Below are 27586 nucleotides of genomic sequence, written 5' to 3'. Positions count from 1 at the left end.
GGATTAGATTTGGGGTGTTTCAGAAATTCTTCAGTCACTTTTTTCGAACAGTCTCTTGGGTCACTTCCACAGATGGCTCATTTCCTCCATTATGTTTTGTCCATCCTCATTTTACCCTGGATTTTCATTTTACTGAAGTTTGCCCTTGATTCTTCCTTGACCAGGCAACCTCTTTAAATACAGCACAACCATTAAAAATAATACAGAAAATCTATATGTGCAGATATAAAAATGATCCTACATTGATAAATGAAAAATGTGATTTGCCTTAGTATGCTCAGGATGACTCTCACTTGTGAAAATATATTTTAAAAATATATAAATATATAAAATATATAAATATATCCAATTGGATATTGGATATGATTTGAACATATTTGGAAGAATATATGCCCATCTGTTAGCAATGGCTACTTTGGGGAAATGGGTTGGGGAAGGAAGAGGCTTCAACTTTTTGTTTCATAGAATTCTACTTTATTTGATTTTTTTTTAACTTAAAAAACTTCTTTCAATATTTTGAAAAAAAAATAAAAATACTGCTTATCTCTCTGTTATTTAGCCCAACAAACCTAAGCTAAACTAAACTCAATGTCCTTTTTTTGAAACCTTAATGCACTCTTCCCATCTTACTCTCTCCAAACCCCCTGTGTAAGTGTCTCCATGAAGCCAGGCTCCCCTAACACACTGAGCAGATTCATTAATAGCTTACATCAGGTATCCTTGGGTGGCGCAGCGGTTTGGCGCCTGCCTTTGGCCCAGGGCGCGATCCTGGAGATCCGGGATCGAATCCCACGTCGGGCTGCCAGTGCATGGAGCCTGCTTCTCTCTCTGCCTGTGACTCTGCCTCTCTCTCTCTCTCTCTCTGTGCCTATCATAAGTAAATAAAAAAAAATAGCTTACATCAACATGTACTTGGTGAGTGTTTACTATGTGTGCTGGGAATTTATCAGAGAGAAAAAGAGCTTTGGCCAAGAGGCACATCCCCCTTACCTCCCTCTGCATGTCCTTTCCTATCCTCTCTATGTGCTCTTCAAGTCCCCCTTCCTCCAGGAAGTTTTCCTTTTCTTCTCCTTCCTCTGCATCTATATATAGTATGAAGTCTAGATGAAGCTTTTGAAGATTCATATTGCCTAGACTCAAGGTTCTTAGAGTCACCAGATCATCTACATTTTTGTATTGTCTTTATTTATTAATCATATATTTAGTGAATACAGTAAGGATAGAGTAGGGGAGCTGGCACAGACCACAGCCTCCTGAAGTAGAGAGAAGTTGCATGAAACAGGTAATGATGCAAAGAACCCCTTGATGAGTCATGTGATGAATACCATGAAAGGGAAGTAGAGAGTGTTAGGAGAATATGTACCAGGGACATTGGATGCTGAGCTAAGAGCAGGATTTGGAAGGGCTTCTCCAGGGAAGTCAAATTTAGCTGGGATTTGAAGGGTGGGATGAGAGAAGGGAGGCCCCCAAGGGGGGGACAGAACCATGGTAGACAGGAGGAAGTGAAAGTTGGCAGGGGGAGTTGAAACCCAGGGAGCCAGAGGAGCAGAGTTAACAGAGGAGCCTGGAGGGTCAGACCGTGCATGGCCATGCATGACACCTCAGAGAATTTGGGCTTCATTCTCTGACCAAGGGGAGCCATTGGATGCTTTTAATTAGAAGAGGGACAAAATCACACTTTCCTTTTAGAAAGGCATCCCCTGGCTGATGAAAGGGAATGCACTAGAGAGAGGCTGATTGTTTCTAGCAGTGCCTGGCCAGTATGTACTCAACTATTTGTGGGCTGATTGATAATACAGTGAGTGCTTTTCCATCAGGTTCACATTTCTCTCTACATTTCCATGTCTCACCATCCATCTGGCACTTTTTCCTATGGCCCCTTCCCTACCAGTTCTTCAAATAACTCTGGGATTTTCCTCTTTCAAAAAGAGGAGAAAAGACTTAAATACGCACTTCACAGGAGAGGCTAACCAAATTGCCAATACACATGTTTAGAGGCAATCAACTTTATTTTTGTAATCAGTGAACTATAGTTATAATCCACTACACCACTTACCAGAAGGATGGAAATTAAAAAGAATGACAATACCCAGTGTGTTAAGGGACTTTGATACTCTGCTGGTAAGAGTAGTATGTGGTTTACTCTCTGTGGAAAACTGGCGGTATTTCTTAAAAAAAAAAAAAAAGGCAGAAAAAAAAAAAGAACATATCTCTACCTTATGACCTAGCAATTGTAGGGAAAGATATGCACAAAGAAATTCATGGCGGCATTAGTCATAATAGCTCCAAACTAAATATACCACATGAATATGGATAAATTGTGGCATATTCATACTATAGAACATTGAAAAGAAATGAACTATGTAGCTACACCAACAATATAACGTAGAGCAAAAAGAAACCAGACTTGAAAGAGTATACACTGTCATTCTAATTACATAAGGGTTTAAATTCAATTGACACTGTTAAAAATCAAGATAGTGGTTATCTTTGTCAAGTCAGGGAGGGGGTAGAGATTGGGAAGGGCCAGAGGCATAGGTGTGTCTGGAGGTGTTCACTGTGTTTTATTTCTTGACCTGGCAGTTACTCTAGGAGTGTATTCACTTTGTTCAGGTCAAATCACTGACCTGTATACCTGTGCAATCTTCTGTATGTATATTGCATCTTAACAACAAAAAAACAAAGTAAAACAAGAAGAAAAAACTTTAGATTTTGTCCCAAAGAAGTAAAAAAAAAAAAAAAGAAAGAAAGAAAAGAAAAAGAAAAAGAAAAAAAAAAAGAAAACTTAAGATATCAACATGGCAAAAAAAAAAAAGATATCAACATGGCTTATTTCTCAGCGTTGAGTTTGTCTCAAGGATGACCTGAGACTTAAATGCCGGTGAGTTCTTTTTTTCTGATCTTGTTTGCTTTCATTTCCTTCTGCCCAGTCCTTCCTCCGAGGGTGCCAGCTGGAGGATGCTGTTCAACAGGACCCTCAGTGCTGAAATCTCCTTTGGAAGGACTCTTTTTTTTTTTTTCACCCCTGATTTTGAAGGCACAATCTTTTCAGACTTGCTTCTCATGTCTTTTGGATCATGCCCTTTGAGTAATTCTCTAACTCATTCCCTTAGTTGTCCTCCAGGGCTCCTGGGCATTTTCTTCCTCTTTCCAACTCTATGATCCACCAGGTCCGTGCTCTCTCTTTACTTTGCACATTTTGGAATTGTTTACAATTGTTGCAAAACTACGTTTTAGCTTTGCAACTAAAAATGTAATGCAAATATATTTTTAAAAAAATTCTGACTCTGTCACAATGACTTAGCTTGGTGCCATTGGGCAAAGATCTTTCCCACCTGAATGGTATACCCCCACCATTTGCATTACCAATTCTATGCTAGTGTCTCTGGATTAATGTTCTGTATGGAGTTGTGTAACCACAGAGCAAGTAACCTTAATCTTTCTGACCTCAATGTGTTTGTTTATAATGAGGATAATAACAGTCCTCTCCCCTTGCGGTGGTTGTGAGATTTGGAGGAGGTATTACATACAGAATGCCTGGTACAGAATAGTTGCTCAATAAATGGGAGTTATCCTTGTAATCCCTAAGGGCAGGAAGTACTGTTGATTTGTACCTGCAGACTTTAAAGATTAAAGAGAGTAGGATGTACTATCCAGAGGTGTTGAATGGTAGAGAATATCTGGCCTACCTGGTCCTACTGATGACTTCCTCACTTCTCTAAAACCTCACTCAACCCCAAGGAAAGGTCAGCTTGGTTTACTGACAGACGCAAGTAAAACAGATAAGACTGCAAAGTGTTTGATTTCTTTCACACCTGGGTGATTATCTTGTGGACAAGAACTGGGGAGCAAGAAGAGTACTCCATATCTTAGAGAATCTTATGCTTTAACAAATATATAAGAATCATATATAATTGGCACACGCTTTGTTTGAATGCAAACACTGCTGTTAAAGTAGTGCTTAAAAACAGTTTGTTGGCCTTCTTTTCATACAGGAGAAACATTTCTCTCGTTTACACTACTCTCTTGCTTAGCAGACCCTTATTTATCCTATAATGCAAGCGTAATCTGCCTAACATGTCCAAATGCCCACAGTTCTGAATTAGCAGAGTCTGAATTAGCAGGACTTTCGGCTGTCTCTTGTGGAGACATACATTTGAAAACCACCCCTCTTGGGACGCCTGGGTAGCTCAGTGGTTGAGCATCTGCCTTTGGCTCAGGTTGTGATCACTGGGGTCCTGGGATCGAGTCTCGCATCAGGCTCCCTGCATGGAGGCTGCTTCTCCCTCTGCCTATGTCTCTGCCTTTCTCTTTGTGTCTCTCATGAATAAATAAACACAATCTTTAAAAGAAAAACCCCCCAAATTAAAAAAACATCTCTCCAACACTTTCAAGGAAATGACCTCTTCCCTGCTCTTGCCCCTCCTCTGCCCACTCTGTGTGTGTTTCAGTTCTGGCTTTCAAAAGAGAGGAAAAAAAGACATGGAAGCGTATTCTTAGGACATTTGAATAGTTATTTATTGAGAAGCCACAGTTTTCCACACTTTCATAACTGTAGGCTTTATATAAGGCAAAAGCAAGATGGATTCACTACTTTACACAGAAAGAAATAGCTCTGCAGAGGACCCCCGGGTCATGCAGTTACAGATCAAAATGCAATGTACATGACAGATATAAAAAACAGTGTGGAACAAAATAATTTAAATTATGGTTACAATCTACTGAAGGAAATCTCCATATCTTAATATAAACACATTTATAGTCTAGGGTTGTAATTTAAATATCCAGGTTTTTTACATACACGGTTATTGAAACATAAAAGCAAAATATAACGTTTAATAGGATAAACTTTGACAGAAGTCAGTTGCTCCGAACTGTGCTTGGTGTTAACTCATGATAGGCTCACCCTTGTCGTGGCAAATGAGAGGATCAATCCATTGGTCTGTAGCCATCCTTTTTGCGGCTAACTACATGGATCAATGAAAGGATGAGTTAACAAGGAAACCAGGGGCTCATTTTTTTTAGTTTCAGGGGAACACAAAGAACCAAAAGTTGGTTGCTGGAGCCTTGCCTGTTGTTTTCCAAAAAACAAAGCAGATCTATGTGTCTTAAGTAAATTAATTCGTTGTACTCATTTAAATAACTGGCATCTACATAATGTGAAACAAAGGAGTGAAATACTTGGTATACTCGCCCTCACATCCATTTACCGTCAGTGCATACACAGTACATTAATGAAGCATCATTTAACTTTGCTGAGAACAGGAACACACCTAGCAGTTGGACTATGTATTTTCCATGAACAGTATTTAAAGAATGGTGCTCCATATTGCTTGTAAACATATAGACATGGAATCAGGAAATCAGTGGGGTCGAAGGTCATTTGCTAATCTTGGTACCACATAGCTAAAATGGCAACTGTATTGGTAAACATCTCATGGGCATGGTAGTTGACAGAAATTCCCTAATGGGGTTAACTAACAGACTAAGGACATGCATTGATTACAAGACTTTGTCCTAAAGGACTCGGGCCTTCGAGTTCTAGTCGTCTTCCTCATCTTCCTCGTCGCTGTCCTTCATGCTGATCCCCTGCAGGCCCCCACCCTCGCTCACTGAGGCCGTGGCTTCCTCCACAGTGAGCCGGTTCCGGATGGTTTCGTATGTCTTGCTGTTTAGGGTGGAGTCCAGGACCCCTTGCAATCGGAAATCTCTATAGGTTTTCTAAGGAGGGAAAAGATCAGTGATAAGAGAGATCTCATCTCCATGAAGGGAGGGAAAGGACACAAGGCACGTGTGGCTGTGAGAACACTGACCTTCACCTAAGTGTCCCACTTTATGCATTGTCAAATGAGAAGCCACCATGCTCAGATTTCACTTGTACTGAAAACTGAGATTCGCCGAATGACAGAAAATGAGAAATTGTGGCAGGATAAACTGTATTAGCTGAGACAAAGCAAAGAACATAAGCTTGTGTTTATTCAGTTCCATAAAGGGAAATGTTCCATAATTGTTTTGATTCCTCTTTTTTTTTTTTTTTTGGTCTGGTTCTTTCTTAGGTTAGTATAATAGTATAATATAATAGGATAGACTGTGTAAGGGGCCATAACACATAAATAATGGATCAACTGATTATGTTATTTTTCGGTTTCCTTGGCAGTCTGGTCTTTAATATTTTTGAGGCTCATAATTGCATATCCCTCTGTCTCATTCACAAGACAGACATATGTATGTTAGTATATGAAACCTCTTACGGGCAGCAACAATTATGGGGAAGATGGAGCGCTAATGCCTCATCAATATGTCACAGGCATGTAATTCATTTCTCATCTCCTTGGGAAAGAAGTGTATCTATTCCTTTCACAACTTTATGGTCTCAGGGAAGAAATTTGGCTCTCTTTCAAAAACAATGGCTTGGTATTACTGTACCACAAATTCTTTCTTTGTTCCTTCAGGCGATTTCTCTCGGATTTCCTGAGGTATTCCAGGGACTGTTTTTTTTTTTTTTCCCTAGAAATCCCTTAGCGTTAATTGAACATGACCAGAAGCATCTGGCTGTTGTCTACTTCTTAACATTTTTTGGGAAAAAGGTCTCTCTCTAACAACTTTTCTCATCACACTGAATATCATTTCAGCTACTGATTCTGCTGTGTGTTTCTTCCATTGATATAGGACACTTGCTGAAGGTGCACAAGAAGGAATGTTAACATACTTCAGTGCATTCCCATTAGGACTTCCATTTCTTGTTGTCCACCTAATGCAATCATAGTAGCAACAATCACAATGTTAATCCCTCTTAAGGGTCACATGTTGTGATGACTGCAGAGTTAACTAGTGAACGCAGTTCAGCTCAATGAAGTCCAGTTATAGCAGATGATGGATAGGATGACCATGTGTCCCCTTTACCACTTTATACCAGTTGTCCCAGCATGGTTAATCATGGCACCTTCTTTACTTTGTAAAAGTAATCTGATTTGGGCACTAAGTTAAACAGTCCTTCTAAGTATGGATCAAACTGCAAGGCTCTCCTAGGTAGCTCGGTAGCTACCTAACTTGTCTTCATCTTGACTAGAAAGGGTAGGAGACTGAGTAAATTCTAGGCATGGTGTAGACCAGATATCCAGAAGATTAACTTAATTTTTTTGTGTTTCTCAATCAGTCGTTCTCTTTCTATTAAGATAATATAATTGGTGCCAGAATATGTTGGGGAAAAGAAAGGTATAAAACATTGGAATATTCTCCCCTTTATTCAAATTCCAGAGCAGCATTCCCTAACTTGATTCTAAATGTCTGTGGACAGGGACCATATATATCTAGTCATTTAAAAATTTTTCATCTTGTAACATACAGGGAGGGGCTCAACTAGCATTTATCCAGTGTTGGATGAATGAATACATATTTATGAAGGAAGGAAGGAAGGAAGGAAGGAAGGAAGGAAGGAAGGAAGGAAGGGACTGGATGTGGAAGCAGGAAAGAAAGCCAACCAGTTTTGGAAGTTTGCCTCGGGGAAGGAGACCTCTGGATAACGTGCCTGGGGAAGTGGTGGTGAATTCTACTTTCATACCTCTGTGTTGTGACACTAGTTATGCTGCGCCCATCTCTGGCAAAAGTGAAGGGAGTTCTTTGGCCAGTGACCTTTCTGTCCCTTCCCTGTGGTTCGTGTCTGCATTTTTTTGGCAGAAGGCTAAGAATAAACCTCCTCTCAGACTCCAGGCCCTTGTGTTCTAGTCATCTTCCTAATGAAATATTGCTAATTTTTTTCCTGAATGAAATACTGCTAATTCCAATATTCCCAACATAGATCTAGAATTAGCAGGAATGGGAAGATATTTTAAAATATTAAAATTAATGTCCTCTTTGCACGTCCACCCAGTAAGAATCAAACAAACAAACAAAAATCCCCCAAAGAGGTTATTTATTGCCAGGAAATGGAATTTAAGTGGTCAGGCAGCGGCCAGTGAGCTTGGCTTAAGGAACTGAAATTTTAAAAATATGAAAATTCGGCTGGGTCTAGGGTCCGAGTGCAAACATTTCTTGTTTAAAGAGCTGCAATACATGGCTGTCTGTAACATTCCCTGGGCAGACGCTTTGTGAGATCAAATGCAGATGATAATAATTCTCTTTAATTACACTCAACAGAACGGTAATTGGTTTTAAGTCAGCACTGGGGTAGAGGAGCACCTTCAATGAAATGGTGCTAATCCTAAAGAGACTAAGAAATGGGGTGGGGGTGGGGGATGAGGGTGGGGGACAGAGGGGATAGGGAGTAGAGAAGGAGGGGGGTGGATGGAGGACTTCTGGCAAACTGTTAAGAAATAGCAATTCAGCTACGTTTTATTATTAAAATATTTTTAAAGACACTTTCTGCTTTGAATGAGATTTTTGCATCACGAATGTTTTAAAACCCTCTACGGTGAAGCATCAAATGGAAACTGAAATGATCAAAAACGTATTTACCCCCTTCTGTGATCTTATTATTTCATGTAAACCACTGAGATTTCACGCTGAAATAATTATCATTAGTCCAAGGCACACACACAAGAACAGGGAAAAAAGCTACTTTCAGGGTATGTTATCTCACCTTTGTGATCCTTCCCATTTGATTGTATACACGCATTGTAAGAGAAACTACTTCAATTAACTATGAGAACAATATTGATTTGCATCCTGATAATGATCACAGGACATATTTAGAAATAGCTGGAGGTAAATATTTCTATTACATTAATTGTGGCAAAATTTTATTTAATTAAACCATAAAAGAAATTGGTAATTGATGTGATTAGCATAATGGAACCCAAACCAGCTTTTAAAAAAGTCTAATGCACAGGGCACAATGGCCTCTGCGGTATTTTTTGCATGACAGATACATAAAGTATTTTTCTGGCCTGGATAAAATATCAAATTCCTTTTCGTTAATTTTTCCTTGGATGTCTGAGTAATAAATTAACCATGCATCCCGAAGTGATTTCAGAGGCTTTTCTTGCATGGGATGCTGTTTTAGAAATCATCTTGTTTTATTCTGTAAACCAATATTCTTTATGTTAAGGAAGTTCTGCAGCTTGACAATAAAATGTATTTCAGTGAGCTATTTGCAAAGAAGAATAATTATTTTTTCTTTTACCTTTACCATCCTAATTAGTGTTTTCAACTGATAAATGTGAAGCTGTAAGTCCATCCGGTCCGTCAGCCAGGTGCAGATCACGTTCATGGAGCTGTTGTACCATTGCTGAAAAAAGAGACAAAAGTTCTCCAGCCAACACATCGCGAAGCATTTACAGAGTAGAGAGGGAATAGGCCATGTTTGAGCACCTGCTCTGTTCTGAGGAGAAACTAAATGGTTAAAGAGAATCTGAAAGCGTAGACATCGTGAACATTAACTGACACAAAATCACAAGGCACCAGATCAGCCTAAAAAGAGATGGGTTTGGACTTTGAATCTAAGACAGAACTCTTCCGCTATCGACATCTCAAACACGATCAATGCATATAGACCATTTTTGCTCTTCTGATTCTCCTTTTTGTTGGTTAATTTACTCAGTTGAGATTCATTCAAGTCACTGTCTATTTCTTGATGCCACTGTTTCGGATGCCCAGGGAGATGGGGGTTTCTCCACTGAACAAATTGATGTCACTTGCTACTTACCTTTTGAAAAATCCAGACCCTGTCTGCTTAGGACAATTCTGGGAATCAGGCTGAGAGCCTTACTGAATTGAGGGTGAAGTTTACCTTCATTTACCCTAATGGGGCATTGGGATAGAGACAATGAAGAAGGTTTCTCTTTAAGGGCCAAATCATACTCTGGGCAGCTTATATGCCCTTACGTTGGCTGTGCAATCTGTTTTAATCTTAACACCAAAAAATTATGGAAGATGAGAGGAAAAAAAAACATCTACAAATGAGCTCATTTCAAGCTGTTGAAATCATACTTCCCCTTAAGGGGGTTAAATTTTGCTTCTTGTCTGTGAAAAATGCTTGAAGCTGTGTCACTTTAGACTGCCACCCCTGTGGTGCAGGAAGTCTCTGGTGCGGTATAATTTTGCAGTACTGCTCATATATTCATAAATCTCACTCGGAGACATATGAACAGTGTTATGAAGTGTCAGTATGAAAAAAAATCTAATCTTTTAAACTTCACCAGGTTTCATTACGCATTGCCGCTTATACCAAACAATTTACAAATAAAATGAAAAGGTGTGGATGGACCTATATATTTATTTATAGGGCATCTATATGAACTGTGCACAGAAAAGATGTAAGAAAAAAGAGTGGCTAGAGAACTGAGACGATGCATACTCTCATGCTAACCAACACACACACACGCACGTGCGCGCACACACGCACACGCACACACATTGCACACCAGTGGGGATTTGAAAAGCATAAATAAAAACATGTTTCTGATGGTAACTCCACCCTTTCTCACCTAAAGATCATCCAAAATCAGTTTATGCCTAACACTCACAGTTTTTCTGAAGCCTTGTTTCTGACTTAATTTCTTTAAAAAAAATTAATTTGGGTTTTTACTTGCAAGGTAGAACTGCCAAGTTTCACCTTGTAAGAAACGACACAGTCTCAGCCATGGCGTTCAGAAGCCCTCTTTGCAATCTTTCATTTCTAGGCTCCTTCCTCATCAGAGCCAATTGTGGCTCTCCTTGGAGCCCAGCCGCAAACAGAGACCACACTACCCCAATCAAGGCGGCATTGCAGCCTCACAGCCAACTTCTGCTCTTTTAAAGATCATGGAGGCGAAACTGTCAGTTTTAGGAACCTTCTGTCCCTCCCCAGGGAGCAGGCGGGGTGGGGGGTGGGGATTTTTCTCCTTGAGATTCACAGTTCACTCCATGTAGGAGGGGGTTTGCTCGGGTCAAGCTGCTTCAGGCATGGACAGGTTTTCCCCTCTAGGAGTGAGAACATTTTACTGAAACTTTTTTGGGGGGTGGGGGAGTGATTATTGGGGAGTGTTTTTGGCACCTCCTGCCTTGGGATTCTGGAGCTTTTGCTGTCACTGCAACTGGGTTTGTTAAGAAGGGGTCTAGGGACAGAAATACCAATGGTCACGGGTGTTACTGCAGCCCTACCTTCCTCTCAGCAACTGGGGGCTTTCTTGTGTTCAGCCCAGCCCTCAAATTCTGTTTGTTGGCTTTCTCTAACATGCAAGAAATACATTTTGAGAGTCACAAGCATTGGTCTCCCTTCTACCCCACCTCCTGGGGTTGGAAGATGACCGTCAAAGAGCCTGGGGACCTCCTGACCAAAGCTACCAACCCAGGGCCACATGACGGGTGCATCTCAGGGACACAAAAGAGGAATGTGGCACTCTGGCTTCTAGGCAGAGGTGGCATTTTGCTTTGGCTGTGACAACAGGCAAACCGGCGCTGGCTTATATCACTGCCAGCAAGCCTTGTGCAACATGCCTTTTTCTCTTTGCTGAGAGATGTGCCACCTTTCAGGGGAAAAAAAAAAATAACGACCTCCCCCCCCCCCACTTTGTGTAAGTAATTCCCATTCTTGTAGATGGCTTTCGGAGAGTAAAAAAATAAAAACAAAAATTAAAAGGTAGAATATTATTAATTCTCTTTCCCTGCTGCTGAAAGGGTAGGGAGGTAGGAAATGCGTATAGCAATGGATCAGTGTATCACGCTTGCAGATTCCCACCCCAGGAGAACAAGAAAGCCCTGGAACATCCATGCCTTTCCTCCTGGATCTCACATCTAGCAAAAGAAGTGTAAAAAATGTATGATGCCCCATTGGCTACGCATTTAAAGAGGCAAAAGGGAGTAAGTCACTCCTTTCCAAACCTTATGCTCAGTAGTTGAAATTGGAGGCACACAGCGCTTGGATGCAGCACAGCGCTAACTTGGTTTTCCAGAAAGGCGCTTAAAGGCATTTGGATGTCGGAGGAAGCAAGAGTCACTGCCTTCTAGAACTTTAAAATGTTACAGGTGAAAAAGATCTTCCATGTTATCCTTTGTAGAGGAGGAAACAGAGGCCCAGAGAGGTGAAGTGACTTGCCCAAGGGCACATAGCTAGCAAGTCCAGAAGTGGCAGCTCTTCAGGATTAGGCACTGAGCTGAAATAGCTGATCACGGAATTACTCCTCCCTGGGGCGGGGGACACAGTAGTGTGCTGGTCAGAAGTGACGAGTTTGTGCCCCTCTTTTCAACTCCACACCCAGGGGGTCACACTGACGGCTAGCAATAGGCCTTAGTTTCATTTTCACCATGGACTTTGGCAAATGCCACAAACCAGGGCATTCTCCCTCTCAGAAAGCCAGTGGTTAAACACTTAGCAGCACATTGCTGGATATCTGGGTTGTTCCTGCTTGTTCTCAGTGCTTTTTATTCAGGTTTGCTCTATTTGACATTGATGCAAAGCAGATTTGTTAGGATTCTTCAAAAGAGGAAATAAAACAATTTAAGACTTCCCCATTTTGTTTTGTCTTAGGTTCAGATATGCCTGGTCCAGAGATATCCTAACGCTGAAACACCAAAATTTTGGTGAAATGCACCCTAAATCCTAGGATTAAAATTGTGAGCCGACAGCATGGACTGAGTATTTAAGTATAATCATGACTCCTTTGCTAGCCTCCCCTTAGGTCATGTATTAAAAACTTACTAAGTAAGGTTATTTTAATCCTAAAGAAACACTAGAGAAATAAAATCCCCAGTACCTGGGGCCCATTCAAAATATTCTCTGAGGATAATTCTGTGAGTGTTTTGGAACTGGAACCCAAAAGGGTGCCCATCCAAAGGAAGTCCCTTGGAAAGTTGGGGATTTCTCCAACAGTTGCAACCAGATCTGAAAGTTCTACTGAGGAGGAGCTAGAAGACTCATCTGAGAACTCTGCCATTTAATCTTTCTTCCTTTCTACAAGGTGGTCCTTGAGAACACAGGCCTCACCTGCCTTTTCCCTGGCTTTGTGATCTTTGGCAAATTATTAAGCTTCTCAAAGATGCAGTTTCCTGATCAGAAGATGGGGATTAATCAGCCCTTCTCAGAGGCTTTTTGATGACGAGAGGAAGCTTTGCTAGCAAGGCTCTCAGCACCGTTCTGGACACATAATAAGGCCTCGATAAATGTTAGTTGCTGCCACTACCACCAGCACCATTACCGCACCACCATGCCACCATCACCACTAACATCTTCATCACCATCACCACCATCTCCCTATGCTTTTCTCTCTCTCTTTCTCGCATTAAGAAACGCTACAAAACATGGGAGAAAGCCAAGCAAGTGACCACAGAAAGCCATGTGGTGGTGGAGAAAATTGCTCATGTTGGAATACTTCTGGAATTGTACGCATGAGCCTTATAGGACGCAGGTGAACTCTTAGCAACTCCATTGTAAAACGTCTTGTGGTAGATCGCCGCCCAACCATCCTGGTTACATAAAGCACATTTTAGACTATATTGACCTAGATTTAATAGTAGATTAAAAGGATTCAGATGAATAATGAGTGATTTTTCAAACTTTGTGTGGTTAAGTTACAGCTTCAGCTTGGGTTGGCTACTTATTAGCTAGATAACCTTCAAACAAGCTACTTAACTCTCTGACCCTCAGTCTCCTCTTGGGGTTAACACCAGTACCTACTTCACAGGATTACTGTGAGCATTAAAAAGATAATTATGTAAAGTGCCTAGCAGAGTTACTGTCACATACTAAGCGCTCAATAAAATTTAGCAATGGGGCCCCTCGGTGGCATAGCCAGTTAAGCGCCCGATTCTCAGTTTAGGCTCCGGTGATGATTTCAGGGTCCTGAGATCAAGCTCTGAGTGGCTCTCAGCATGGAGTCTACATGTCCCTCTCCCTCTCCCTCAGCCCACTCTGCTCGTATTTGTGCACTTGCATTCTCTCTCTCTTTCTCTCAAATAAATAAAAATCTTTTTAAAAAAATCAATAAAATTTAGCGACTACTATTATTACTCTCAGAAACAAAGATATCCTTTCAATATACAATACAAAGGAATTTTCATGATTCATTTCTAGGAGGAGCTTAGACAATTAATATGCAGATATACTCAGGTAACACATGGTGCCCTGTAAACACACTGACTTCATGCAAAGAAATGCTTATGTATGTCTCTTCTATAATATTGGGGTTCACGATAGCCAGGATTAGGGTGAAGCTAGTGAGGCAGGATCTTGCAGATGCACGATCCGACCTTGTCTTTAATTAATATTCTGATATTTTGTTCAACTTGGATTGTTTGCCTTCATTTTGACTTTTTAAGATGTATTAAAAGATTATTGGACTTGATTACTATATTTTTTGGCTCCCCCCCTTTTATTTTTATAAATATATATTTATAAAATTTATATTTATATAAATACATATTTATATAAATATAAATTTTATAAATGAGGAGTGACTCATTCACCTCTCCTTAGTCCCTGCCCATGGGCTCCCTGTTCCCCTGGAAACTTTACTACCTGGGAGTGCTGCAGGATTGAGAGAGAAGATGAATACTTCACATGTCACTGGACAATGGAGGGTTCACAGGAACTGGACTTCCACTTGGATTTGGATAATCTCTAATCAGCAAACAAGACGGTTACCACAGGATTGCTGCTGCCTTTACAGTCTTCTGCCATCAGGGCCACCTAGACGAGTCTAAATTCCTGCATGGATAAGGATCTGAGTTCTATTGTTAGTTCATCTCTAAATATGTATTTCCTTTGAAACTGGCATTCCCTATCTTGATGTTAATTTGATGTCCTAAAGAGACCTTACGGTTAATGATTCATTTGTCTTTGGAGCAAACCACATATCACTCAGTAAGTGGCAACAAGGAATAGAGGCTGAACAGAGAAGATTCGTGTGCTTCTGTTCTCACTGGTCACGAGAGTATGGTATGCCCTTGACTCGAGCAACCCCCCGTTAGATATGACCATGTATAAGGCATTAGAGTCCACGGTTTCGGACGAAGCACTGTTGGGTACCGGGTTTGCAACACACACAGTCACAATTAATGAAAGTACAGGTACCCCCACTTTTCTAACGTTCACCTTATGCCATTTTACTTTTGTGCAAGACCTACATTAGTACCCGTTTTTGCTAACTGTAAGAAACTGGAAGAGGATTTTTGCTTTAAGAAAAAAAGGTAAAAAGCAAGAACGGTGTAGCTGCAGCAAGTCGTTAGAGAGAGAGAGTATGCACCCTGAGCGGCGAGAGTGGCCCCACCAAACTCCTTCCCTGGCAACTATACCCAGCATCTCAGCCTCAGGCTACCAGAGCTTTGACCTATATCTCTGAGCATCTGTGCTTTATCCCTATTCTGTGCATCCATTAGCCAGATGTATCCTAAGGTATCAGAAAAGCATAAGAGAGGTTATTCTGGGAGTCTGGGGAAGCTCAAAACTTTTTCCATGTAAATTAACGGTAATTGCTGCTTCATTTTATACCAATCTGGCTTAGGAAGTGTTTCATAAGAACACTCTATTTTCGGATAGCAGGGGAAACCTATAGTTAGTGACTCATTGAACTCCTAGCCCTTATAAGTTTCAAGTACTATGCACAGTATTTTGCAAGCATTTTATAAATCAATCACTGAGTTGGATTCCTAGGAGGCTGACACTATTAACAGCCTCATTTTGTAGATGAGGAAAAAGGGTATAGGTAAATTAAATAAGTAGCCTGGGGTCATTCAACTAGTAAGTGGTGGGAGAGGCTTCAAGTTGGTTACCACTACATCTGTATGAGTTGTCCCAGCAATGAAATAATTTTAGAAAGTAACAGCCCGTTTACAAAGAGACAACTCCAGTTCTAGGCGGCACCTCGGCTAAGTCATTCAGCTCTAAATTTCTCAAAGGAGAGATGGGTGAGTAGGATAATGTTGTTGAACCTGTTTCCCGCAGAACCTGAGCTTGGCTTGGGGTTGAAAAGATTCTACTTTTTATGAGCTTAGAAAGTCGCTAAGCAGATGTGGGAAAGCCACTCAACAGCCTTAAAGAACTAATGGATGGGAGACAATCATTGCTGACTCTTAATGGAAATGATTAGAAAAAACTGGATGGGAATGAGGGCATGCCATTTCTTAGCTAGAATCAATGTATTTTTTCTTCTTTGAAGTCCTACCTGAGGGCAGCTCTGGTGGCTCAGTGGTTTAGCGCCACCTTCAGCCCAGGGCATGATCCTGGAGGCCCGGGATAAAGTCCCACATCAGGCTCCCTGCATGGAGCCTGCTTCTTCCTCTGCCTGTGTCTCTGCCTCTCTGTCTGTGTCTCTCATGAATAAATAAATAAAACCTTAAAAAAAAAAAAAAGAAAAGAAGTCCTACCCAATCGATCTCTTCTTATTTGCTTTTAGGTTGGTAACTCAGCAAATGTTACTGGTAGAATGTTCTTACTAGAGGCAGGTTGAGTTTTCAAGGAGAAATGCAACTAGAAAAGTTGCCCTTATCACAATGGATTGAATTTTCCTGAGAGCTTTGGAGATACAAAAGTTTTAACGCTGATGAAAATTTCAGTTCTGAAAAATTGTATATAATAAGCTTTAAATTTTTCCATGAATGGGGACAGTAAAATAGTAGGACCTTGGGGAAATTGGGTTTCATGTGAAATTAAAGAAGATGCCATCAGAAAGCACTATAAAAGAAACAATTAGGGGCAGAGTAACAAATCCAATGAAAATAGTCTAGTGCAAAACCCAATTCTCTGTTGCTCCTCTCTTTAAAAAGAGTTTTATTGAAGTAGAACATGCATACTGTGATGTCTCACTTTAAGCAAAACATCTATATCTACACATACACACACACCTCAAACAAGATATGCTGCACCATGCCTATAATTGAGGGTAATATTTAGCCCAATATTGTGAAAATGAGCTCTTTTTGAAAGTATGGCATTCGGCCTGAAGGCCAATAACCACCAGACACCAACTTCACACACTTTCTTGGATTAAAAATTTGTGACTGAGTCCAATATATCCTAGGCATAAATGATAGCTGAAATCCACAAGGATCTGAGTTCTATTGTTAGTTCATTTCTAAATATGTATTTCCTTTGAAAACGGCATGGTCAGGCCTATATGCCAGGCAGAGACAGCACTGAATGCCTGGGTGGCTCATGGCTAAATTCTTAAGAGCTGCGTCTCTGGGAGCGTCTGTAGTCTCACTTCACAGGTGAGGAAACTGAGACTCAGAGAAAGTATCTGGCAGAGCTGAAGAGGCCAAGAGGCAGGGCAGCCTACTGGCTAAGAGAATGGAGGTGACCCGGGTCTCTCCTGTGTTTGAATCTTGGTAAGTCCTTTAACCTCTCTGAGCCTCAGTTTCCTCAGTCTGCTAAATGGGGATGATCATAAAAACTACTTAGGGTTGTTGTGAGGATTAAACAAGTTAATATGTGTGGAGTGCACATGCTACATGTTGGCTGTTAATACCCTAGCCATGCTATCCTGCCCTGAGTCACAGATAGGGAATCCTATCTCTCTAAGTGCAAGCTTTTGAGGGTTGCACAAAGCTTTTTGAGAAAGCTTCCATTCTTCTAAAAATGTCTGTGCAAACAGGCAATGTATAACCTCTTGCTCACCAACCTGTACTTCTGGACTAAAAACCACAGTGAATGCTGGAGGACGGTAATTGTTTCTTTGGAAAGCACCCTTTCTCCAACACAACACAGCCATGCATCAGAAAAATTGCCTCCGCACCTTGCCTAGAGTGTCTAATGAAGGGCAGGGCATTTTGTTTGTTGGCAAGGAGTCAAAGAGGAAGATGATACTTTGACCACACTCATATGACTAAGTTCTTCAGTTTGCTTTTTGTGACAAAAGTGGGTTATTAGTTGGGGGGGACCCCCACAACCTATTTAAATTGCTGTATTGAAATACTGTAATGAAATCTTTTACATTTGAAGCTTTCAATGCATGTTTCTTCCTTACAATATGGGTAATTTAAGAGCATGTGAAAAGCATCACCCAGGGTTTCTTTACACTTCTACCAAAGTACCCATAGTTTCGTTAGCCCAAGCCACAATTCCACAGCCCTATGGGTCTTTCAGGTCTAAGGATTGCCAGGGATCTGGTTGTATTCAGTGTTCTATTCCAGATTCAGAGAGGGTCTGACAAAGAAACCTTGGCATGTTCAATCCATCTATGCCAAATGGGCAAAGCAGTAAACAACCGCATGCAAATTTCAGGATTTGTCAAAGTTCCCCAAGGGCTGAAGCAACACTTTCTGAAAGGGCAGATCATTTGAGTGCTTTTAAAAGTGGGCACTCGGTTGAAAGATGCAATCTTGTGCTTTCCTCCAGTGTTACTATAATTCAGGCTTTGGTTCCCCCAAACAACTGTCCCTAGAAATGGGTACTTCCCAGTCAACGGCTTCAGGACGCTCAGCTAAAAGCACAAAGACACCAAGAGATACACAGATGCCCAAATCAGAGGATACAGGTAATTAGAATGAACTTCCAAGTTGTCTCCAAAGTCCTTTGTAGTGGAGGTTGTTTTTACTTTTCTTTTTTTTAAACCATGCAATTCTTTAGATGCCTAAAGCACCCATTTTATTGAGGTCTTTGCCAAGCCATCTTAGTGCTATCGCTCTTCGAAGTCCTAAACTCCAGATTCCACCCCTGAAAATCTGATGCTGTCAGATGTCCCCTCATGGGGACATCAAGAGGGGCCAGCGACCATATTCACCTACAACCTGGTGCTGAGAGCATTCCCCTACTCTTTTGCTTTTAGTGGCTTCCCATAAGGAAGACATAGCATAAATGAAATGATTTTTTTAACTTAAGTTGTTGCTGCTTGAGACTGTTGATTCTACTACAAGAACATGGATAGAATTTAGCATTTGGGAGCAATATTATTTTAGCTTCCTCTGAAAGGGTCTAACTTACACTTCTTTTATTAAAATAAGCAGTTATTGGGACACCTGGGTGGCTCAGCCATTGAGCATCTGCCTTTGGCTCGGGGCATGATCCCAGAGTCTATGGATCGAGTCCCACATCGGGCTCCCCGCAGGCAGTCTGCTTCTCCCTCTGCCTGTGTCTCTGCCTCTCGGTGTGTCTCTCATGAATAAATAAATAAAATATTTAAAATAAAATAAGCAGTTATCTAATTAAGACCAGATTTGAACTCTAATCCTGAAATGTACAGAAATATCCGACAAGTGTCTTTAGCACTGACATTTCAACGTTCAAAATGATAAATCCATACTTGGATCCTGACTTAATGCATTGCCTCCTTCTTACCCAAGTCAGGTCTGTCACTATTACTTGCAGAGGAGAAAATTCAAGGAAAGTTAGAGTCCTGAAGGATCCTTTCTGAAAGCTAATCAAGCAGGAGAGTTTAATTCAAAGACAAGCTTACACGGACTATACCGGGGTCTCCCTCTGGAAGACATCCTTTTTTAAAAAATGGTTTGATTAACTTGTTGGCAATCTCCGTAAATTATCCAAGCTTGCCAAAGCCAGACTGGAAATGAGTTTGTTGCTTTTGAAAGAATGGGACTGCGAATCCTGCCCAATCCCATGTCTCAGTATGGCAGGTGGTTGCCTGCAAGCAGATGTGATGGTCTCTGAACGGTTTTCTTTCCTAATACTTGTAAGATATTGCTGGAAATAGTTTACCCTCCCTGAATGAGAAAACTAAAGCCAAAGATCAACGCACAGATATTTACCTAATGCTAGGAAGGCATATATATGATGGGAAAGCAGAGGCACTAATGTGAATTTTCAATTGTGAGTGCTAGCTCAACTCAACTGCACATACCACTATTCTACTAGTTCCACAACCTTTAGGAAGTGCTATTATGAAAAGATCTAGCAAGTCTACTTTTTAGTATAGACACCAAAAGGTTGAAAGCAAGATCTCGAAGAGATATTTGCACACCCATCTTCATATTAGCATTATTCATAGTAATTCTTTTTTTTTCATAATAATTCTAAGACAAAAGATGAAAGCAATACAAGGGTCCTCTGACAGAGGAATGGATAAACAGAAAGTGATACATACCCACTGTGGAATATTATTCAGCCTCAAAAAAACAGGAAATACTGTCATATGCTACAACATGGAGGAGTCTTGAGGCCACTATGCTAAGTAAAATAAGCCAAGGGCCAAAGGACCAATACTGCATGATTCCATTTAAATGAGAGATCTAGAATAGTCAAATTCATAGAAACAGAAAACAGAATGTTGGTTGCCAGAGGCTAGGGAGAAGGAAGTGGGGAGTTATTGTTTAATTGGTACAGAGTTTCCATTTCGCAAGAGGGAAAAGAGTTGTGGATACTGGCCGCACCAACAGTGTGAATGTACTTAACATGACTTAACTGTACACTTTGAAATGGTTAACATGGCAAATTTTATATTATGATTATTTTGCCACAGTGAAAACAAAAACATGGGAATTGAAAAAAAAAATCACTTCCTATACTGAAAAGGAAACTTTCCTTAAGAAAGCTTAGATTTGTAACAATATAAAGATTCTAACCGAACACCCAACCATGTTTGACAAAAAGCCAAAAAATTCTTTGTGAGAAGAACATGGGCATTTCGCTTAATACCAGGACTGAGACAATTTCTCAAGGCCGAGTTTTGAGACGGCGAAGAACAAAGAACAAATCTGGTAGCATTTGCTCAGTCATTTATTTGGTTTATTTAAAACATGCCACGGGGCCAACATTTCTAAATCTGTGAAATAGAATTAAATGAAGCCCAGAGACGAGAACTAAGAATCCTCAGAGAGGCTTGGGTCCAAACAACAAAAAAAGATGCATTTTTCACACTGCGTGACACGTCACCTCCTAGGTTTTCACAGAGACTCCCCCGCCCCTGACACACCTCCCCACCCCTGATTTTCCAAGTACAGGTTTGATCAAGCAGCATTCAGCCCTGAGATCCGAGTTCCTCTGCCCAAAAGGGCAGCAGCTGCCCCATCCAGAATCACTCCCAGCACAACAGACTTATTAAGGTTTGGAATGTGTGTTCGGGAAGCCCTTATTTTAGGAAACAATTAAGTAGAATTAGGCTAATAATGCAAGGCAGGCAAAGCTTTTGCCCTTTGCTGAGAAATAACTCCTGCGTGGAACAGTTGTACTAATAAAAATCATGTATTTCTTAAATGCCTCAAAATGATCTTTGCACCAAGCTCGGCAATTAACCCTGCCCCACTGAGGAGCGTTTATTCCCCAGGCTAAGGAGGATTAATCTCTAGGTTTGCTCCACCAATGTCTTTCTTTGGTGAAAATACAGTTTGAGGCTTTGGGCTGGGAACAGAAATTTCTGTAAGTGGGACCTGCACAGGAGGGTGGCAAGGTGGACCGGAGGGGCTAGACGCCCGCTGCTAAGCCCAGATGGAGGCCCAGGCCATGGGTCTCCTTGGGCCTACCTGGTCTTGAACCTGGAGGGAGGATGGAGGGCCTTTCTTCAGGTGGCCTGAGCCTTGTCTACTGAGGGGATTTTCTCTGCCAGCTTCAACTCTCCTTCTGTCCTCACAGCAGCATTCATGGGCCTTCTTCTGGGCCAGAAGCAATAGATTTCCCACCTCCAGGCCTGGGCAGGAAGTGACCGCTGGGCAAAAGGGGGACACAGACCCTCCTGTCCGATGCTTTGTCTCCTTGACAACGCCCCAGCTGGTGGCCCGAGGAACAGACTTAATTTCTTTTCTTTCTGTGCCCACCCTCCCCGCCCTATACTTCTCTCCCTCGTTCTCTAGACGCAAACGTACGGCATCCAACATAAAGTTGCCGAAATAGCAATCTTGTCTCTGAATATATAAATTGCAAAAATTGATATGAATAAATCTGCAAGTAGCACACTGATTGTGGCACATTTTATCAAAAAACGGCGCTCGGTTGCTCGGTGGCTGGGGAGGGGGGTGGTGTCATTACACATACAGAAAAACATCTGCAAACTCCCAGTTTCTTTCCTTAGAACTGAATGGAGGCATGACCTCCTGTTCCTTGCCATGAACCCTGAGTTCACACTCATATTTTACATGTTACAGGAAGCCACAGCTCGCCCCAGGGGTGCTGCAAACAGACACGCAGAAGCCAGATGTAGCCCCCCCGCTCCTTAATGCACCTGAAGAAGCCGGCAACTCGACATTCAAAAGCTGACATGCTAGTAGCTTAAGGTCACTCCAGATTTTGTAAAGAGGAGGACAAAACCAGGAATGCTTCTAGGGCTGGGCTGTCAGCGGGGAGGCGGAGGGATTACAAGGAACCTGTGACTCTGCCTCTTTCTGCCTTTGCTGGTAGTTTTTTTGTGTGTGAACAAGTGCCATACAACAGATTGAGCCTCGTATAAAGGCCTGAGACTGTGCAAGGGCCCCCCGCTGGGCCTCAGCTGTGCTTGCAATTAGCAATAGGCACAGAGTGATTATTGTTGCGGTAGCGGATGGCAATGCGAAGTGACAAGTTTTATGGGGGAAGTTGAGAGCGGGGATGCTCTGCAAGTTTCTCTTTCTTTCTTTTTTCTTTCTTTTTTTCTTGTTCTGAAAAAAAAAAAAACCCCAACAACCAAAAAAACCCCCTTCCTTGGGAGGTTGCAACCTCCCGTTGCAGTGAAAGCGATTTTCCACATCCCCCCCCCTTCATTCAAAAGAGTCTTAACAAAAATTGTTGAAAGAATATTTTTCTCGCCGCTTCAGAATGTGGGTTTTCTAGGTCAGAGCTTCCTTGCTGCCCTATTTAATGTCAGAAATACCCATTTGCCTCAAATTAGCAGAGATCTTCGCGTTGAGGGCAGGAGATTAAGCATACAAAATTACTCAGCAGGTGATGGTGGGGTGGATTTGGGGGTTGAGAAGTCTTTAAAACTGACTACAAGACATTATATACTTCTGACAAAAGAACATAGTAATCCTACCTGCTTGCTTTAACCACTGTTGTTTGCCTATTATTATGTGCTTTAATGCTCATGAGAGCAAAAGTGTTCCTGATCGTGCTCAATTACCATAGTAACTCACACCAGTGACCTCTTATCGCAGGGCTCCCAGCCCAGCTCGACCAATCCAGAGAGTCTGTATCTTTTTATTTATTTCAACGGTGACACATACTTGGACTGGAAAGCTCCAGATCGAGGCCACTCCTCTCTTTGTCCAGGACAAGAACTTGTTTTGAAATTTTGAGTAAGGGCCTTTCACCTTCTGAATCCAAGGAGATTCTGAAGTTTATGGGTTTGAGGCTGTGGGATGCGTTCAAAAACATTATGAAGACACAGAACAATGCCCAGTCAAAAGAAAAGAACACGTGTGCACCAAAGGCCGGCGGCCTCCCAGCTGCAGAGAAAGTCGTGTGCCCCACTTGGGCCTCTAACTATCAGCTCCGAAGTTTGGGAGGAGGAGAACTAGAGACTCTCACTGGGGAACGTTTGCCATTTTATCATTACCAGTGGAGCTAACTCTAGACAAAAAAGACTATCTAGAGGGAGTTAATTGCAAAATTTCAAAAGGAAATACAAGTGATACTAGCATAAGTGTTTCCAGGGTTGCATTTTTCACTGGCCTGTGACTGTGTCTGCGAATACATATACACATGCTCCATCCTCTGTCTAAATGCTGTTGGCAATTCCAAGTCACGGGGTTACATAACAAACTAAGCGCTCAGATAAGTCCTGCAGTAAAGAAAAGAAACGCATTTAACTCTGGTTCCTATTTTCCTAACCTATTTGACTAAAGAACGACTTTCTATCACCCACCTACTAATATCTTTCAGATTACTTATGTTCTATTGAACCCACTTTGGAAAAATGCTCTGTAATGACATTGCTATTAAAAAATTAATAATAGGAAATGTCTATTGAGCACGTACATGCCAGGCGCTGTTCTAAGTAGTTTATATGAATCAAAATCACTTGGGGGATCCCTGGGTGGCTTAGCAGTTAAGCCCCTGCCTTCGGCCCAGGGTGTGATTCTGGAGACCCGGGATTGAGTCCCATGTCAGGCTCCCTGCATGGAGCCTGCTTCTCCCTCTGCCTGTGTCTCTGCCTCTCCCTCTCTCTCTCTCTCCCCCCACCCCACCCCGTGTCTCTCATGAATAAATAAATAAAATCTTAAAAAAAAATGAATTAAATGCACTTAATTCTCTTAACAGTCTTAAGAAATAGTTACTTTTTAAATCCCGTTTTACATTTCTATAGCATGGATTTGTATGAATTCATTCTCTATGAAAAAGAGAGAAAAGGAAATGTAATAAGCCACAAGTAATACCGTGGCTATTAATTTTCATTATATTTCTCCTGCTTCTGACTCTCCAGAGATCTCCCATCTCCCTAAGTAAATAATATTTTCTATAACTCCATGGCCTATTTAATATAAAGCAAGCTGAGGAGTGAGGCATACCTGCCTGCAAAATTCTTCCACCTTTGAACTGCAGGCACCCTCATGCAAAATATACCCTTTTCCCCTCTTTTGATTAGCCTCCAAAGCCCTGCTGCCCTGCAAGAGAGAATCCAATTTAAGTATCAAAATTAGATCTGTGCTTGCTGTATGCAACATGACTTCTCAAACTGCTGGTCCTCTTAGTAGCTGAGTAAAAATGTCACTAGTGGTCAAACCCCGAATGAAAGATGGAACATGGGCCAGGCAGCAGCTGTTACAATACCTCCTGGTTGATCAGCAGGACGCATCACAGCAAATCAGGACAAAATTGAGTTTCTGACTTCTGTTCCTAGACAAGTTTTCAGCAACTACCAAAGTCTGATGCCCTAACTTTGAGCAAGAGGACTGGAAAACTGCGATATTCAAGAGAAAAGGAACAGCTGTCTTATGTACCTGGACTCTTTCTTTCTCTAAGAGACGTCAATAATGAGCCGAATGTGATTCAGCCCCAATAGGCTCCTAACCAGTTTGCCACCTGGGCCGCCCAGGGCAGGTGTGCAGTTTGGGCATTAACAAACTGACCACGGTTAACAATACCTTGTTCTGGGGCCTATTTTTCTGTGGATATGTTGAGGATTTATTCCTGGGCCTCTCCGCGCACTGAGAAAATGGACCCCCATGCCTTTAGCTTCTGTCCTCTCAAAGGAACTGTTTTGAGAAAATGTATAGTTATAATCCAAATTCACACTTCCAAAGTCATCTCAATCCCTTAAAGCTCAATTATGTCAAAAACGAAATTCTGGTTTTGGTGGCACATCCCACCCCCCATTATCCATGTGAGAATTGTGAATAATTTATCTGAAAACTATTCTCTGATACGTATACGAGGACTTTAGAAGTAGGAGAGGGATTCATCCTATGAACTGAATTCAGATTATTCACGAACAGCATCTGCCCACTCCTTGATTGCTTCTTAGGTACGGGAAGTGCATTTAGAGTTAAATGCATTAATTTGCAAGCAGATTGACGTAAGCAACCGAATAAGAAATTTGCATACCATATAGAAATGATTATAGAAATCATACTCTAAAATAAGGATTGTAACTCATGTACAGAACGGAAAGATAAAGTGGAGTGCCAACTTTGTCATTTTAAAACAGGGCTGGTTAATCACATTAGGGGCAATTTCATAATTTGCACGTATTAAACTTTCTAGAGTCATGAATCATGAGAGTTTTGTGAGTCAAAGTTGAAGTTCTTATGCAGAAAAATTTGCACTGACTTTAGGGAGTTGTCTTCCTGGACTGAAGTTGTAATCATTACTCCCAGTATAAAGGAGCAGGTCTTTATATTCGCCTAATTTCCATGCTATGACGCGGAAAACGTTCAGGTAAATTGGTAAATGGAATGCTCTAGGTCACACCACACAGCTACTTTCCAAGGAGATAAGAAAGAAAAGGATACTGAGACAGCGTCCCAGAGGCACTGTCCAAAGCTCCAAGATTCCAAGACAACAAACACTAACAATTATAACTGGGTCCAGAACCCTTTTCCGAAGTCCTCTAAACAATCAAAAAATTAGACCTATGTCTACTTAGTGAACCCAGGCTCTTGGGGAAGTGATTTCTCATAAGGAAAGGGTAGGATCTTCTTATGTGCCAGGGATGGCACTGAGTGGTCTCTAAAAAAGCAGTCACTGAAGCAGGCTCAGGAGCAGGGGCAGGGCCGGGACGCTGGCCCAGGAGCTGGAGGGGAGCGCTGGCTTTCACAGAGGGGGCAGGCTGGCCTGAAGAGGGGGCAGGAGAGGAGATGGCAGGAGCAAGGCAGCACAGGTTGGAATGGCAAAGCCCCCTTAAACTCCCAGGAGGAAACGTTTGTGTGCGCAGAGCGACTGCCCCCGCAAAGGAGGCCAGAGAACAGGTTCTGATGCCGGGGCTCCGGGACAAGGAAGAGAAAGACAAAGTGCTGCTTTTTAAAAGTTAACATGTGTTTTCCCCATGTGCAGCTGGGCTCTGCCTCCCAATGGCGCCCTTTCCTCTTGCTTTATTTTTAATCTCTGGAAACCATATTCCCCTCTTACTACTTCTCACTGCGTGTGACTCTAATTTTTTTTTTTTCTCTTTCTGGGAGGGAAAAAAAAAACTCCACATTTGCCAGATCACTTACCCAAACCTTAGCCTGGGGAGCCCGCCCCCACCCGCCCCCCCATCTCTGGTAAAAGCATAAACCTCAGGCCACTGTCCTTATGCAAGACACACAATCGACCTTGCTGGGTGCCCTTGAGAGCTAGATGGTTTCGGATCTACCAGCCAGGACACGAGAAGTCTGCGTCAGGTCTCCCACTGAAATATTCAGATGGGTCTAGGGCCTGAGCACATAGAGTTAAACCCTAAATTAGCCATGAGTTAATGTGTGCGGCCGGGATCACCCTGCCTTGCCATTAATGCTTCCCGTCCCCAAGGTGCCCTCCCCCTTCTCCACCCCCCCCCCACCTTTTTGAGGCGACGGAATAAGAAATTAAACACTTGTGGGTTCATTCGAAAGAGTGAATGAAATTGAATAAGCTCTCAGTACTTGAGGCGCACAGCAAGCGCCTGAATGGGGCAAACCTCCTAAGTTGAATGGAGTGTCTTTTGGGACCAATTTGTCTCTTTTCACTCTTTTTTCTTCCCTTTTTGCTGACAGATGTACAAAGGCGGAACTGCGTCGTGCAGCTTATCCGCATGCACCCACAGCAGCTGTCACTTTTGTCGAGCAAGTTAATCAAGCAAATGCCACCATATCCCACTTTCTATAAGGAACAACATGTTATAGACAGTAGTCTTGCTAGAAAGAGACTTTATTTTAACTTTGATTGGCTTGGTTCCCCCACCCCTCCCAACACTTCCCCCTTTTTCCCCAAAAAGGAGGGGTGATTGGGGGATTGTGCCCAAGCCAACGATTTGGCTACGATCATGTTAGATTTAATAATAATATTGTACGTGAGCCTGAAGACTCATTTGGAGTTTTTTTCCTAAGGACTGAGGGGATGCCCCAGGTCTGGGTTTGTTTTTGTTTGTTGGTTTTTTTTTTTTTCTTCTTTGAGTGTGCTACCGTTTGTGCTGAACTGTTAGGCTGCATGTCTCAAGTTATAAAAAGAAAAGCCAAGGGCAGAAAATAGTATTATGCCACGGATGTCTTGGATTAATTTTGTTCTCTTTTCTTTTGTAAAGCAGGTTGTGTTATTTACATATTTCTTTCGATAAACCCCCTTGCCTGGCCAAGCTTACAAAGACTGTGCTAAATACATAATAGCATTTCTTTGTGCATCTTGCCGTTAGTGAGTTCT

General features: G+C 41.8%; 1 protein-coding gene across 6 annotated transcripts in view; it reads right to left on the bottom strand.

Annotated features, from left to right (window-relative positions):
• Window positions 1–4505: 4505 nt before the first annotated feature.
• CADPS (calcium dependent secretion activator) overlaps window positions 4506–27586 on the bottom strand; it is a 466408-nt gene continuing 443327 nt past the window's right edge. For all 6 annotated transcript variants that reach the window (XM_055344208.1, XM_055344212.1, XM_055344209.1 and 3 more), the window contains 2 exons: window positions 9122–9226; window positions 4506–5721 (listed from right to left, as the gene is read on the bottom strand). In XM_055344208.1, coding sequence (XP_055200183.1) covers window positions 5542–5721; window positions 9122–9226 — 285 coding nt within the window. In that variant the 3' untranslated portion in view covers window positions 4506–5541. The remainder of the gene's footprint in view (window positions 5722–9121; window positions 9227–27586) is intronic.

The sequence above is a fragment of the Nyctereutes procyonoides genome, unplaced genomic scaffold, assembly GCF_905146905.1.
Source record: "Nyctereutes procyonoides isolate TBG_1078 unplaced genomic scaffold, NYPRO_anot_genome, whole genome shotgun sequence".
NCBI lineage: Eukaryota > Metazoa > Chordata > Mammalia > Carnivora > Canidae > Nyctereutes > Nyctereutes procyonoides.
The sequence above is the reverse complement of the archived record's forward strand: the minus strand, read 5'-3'. Positions and strand labels throughout refer to the sequence as shown.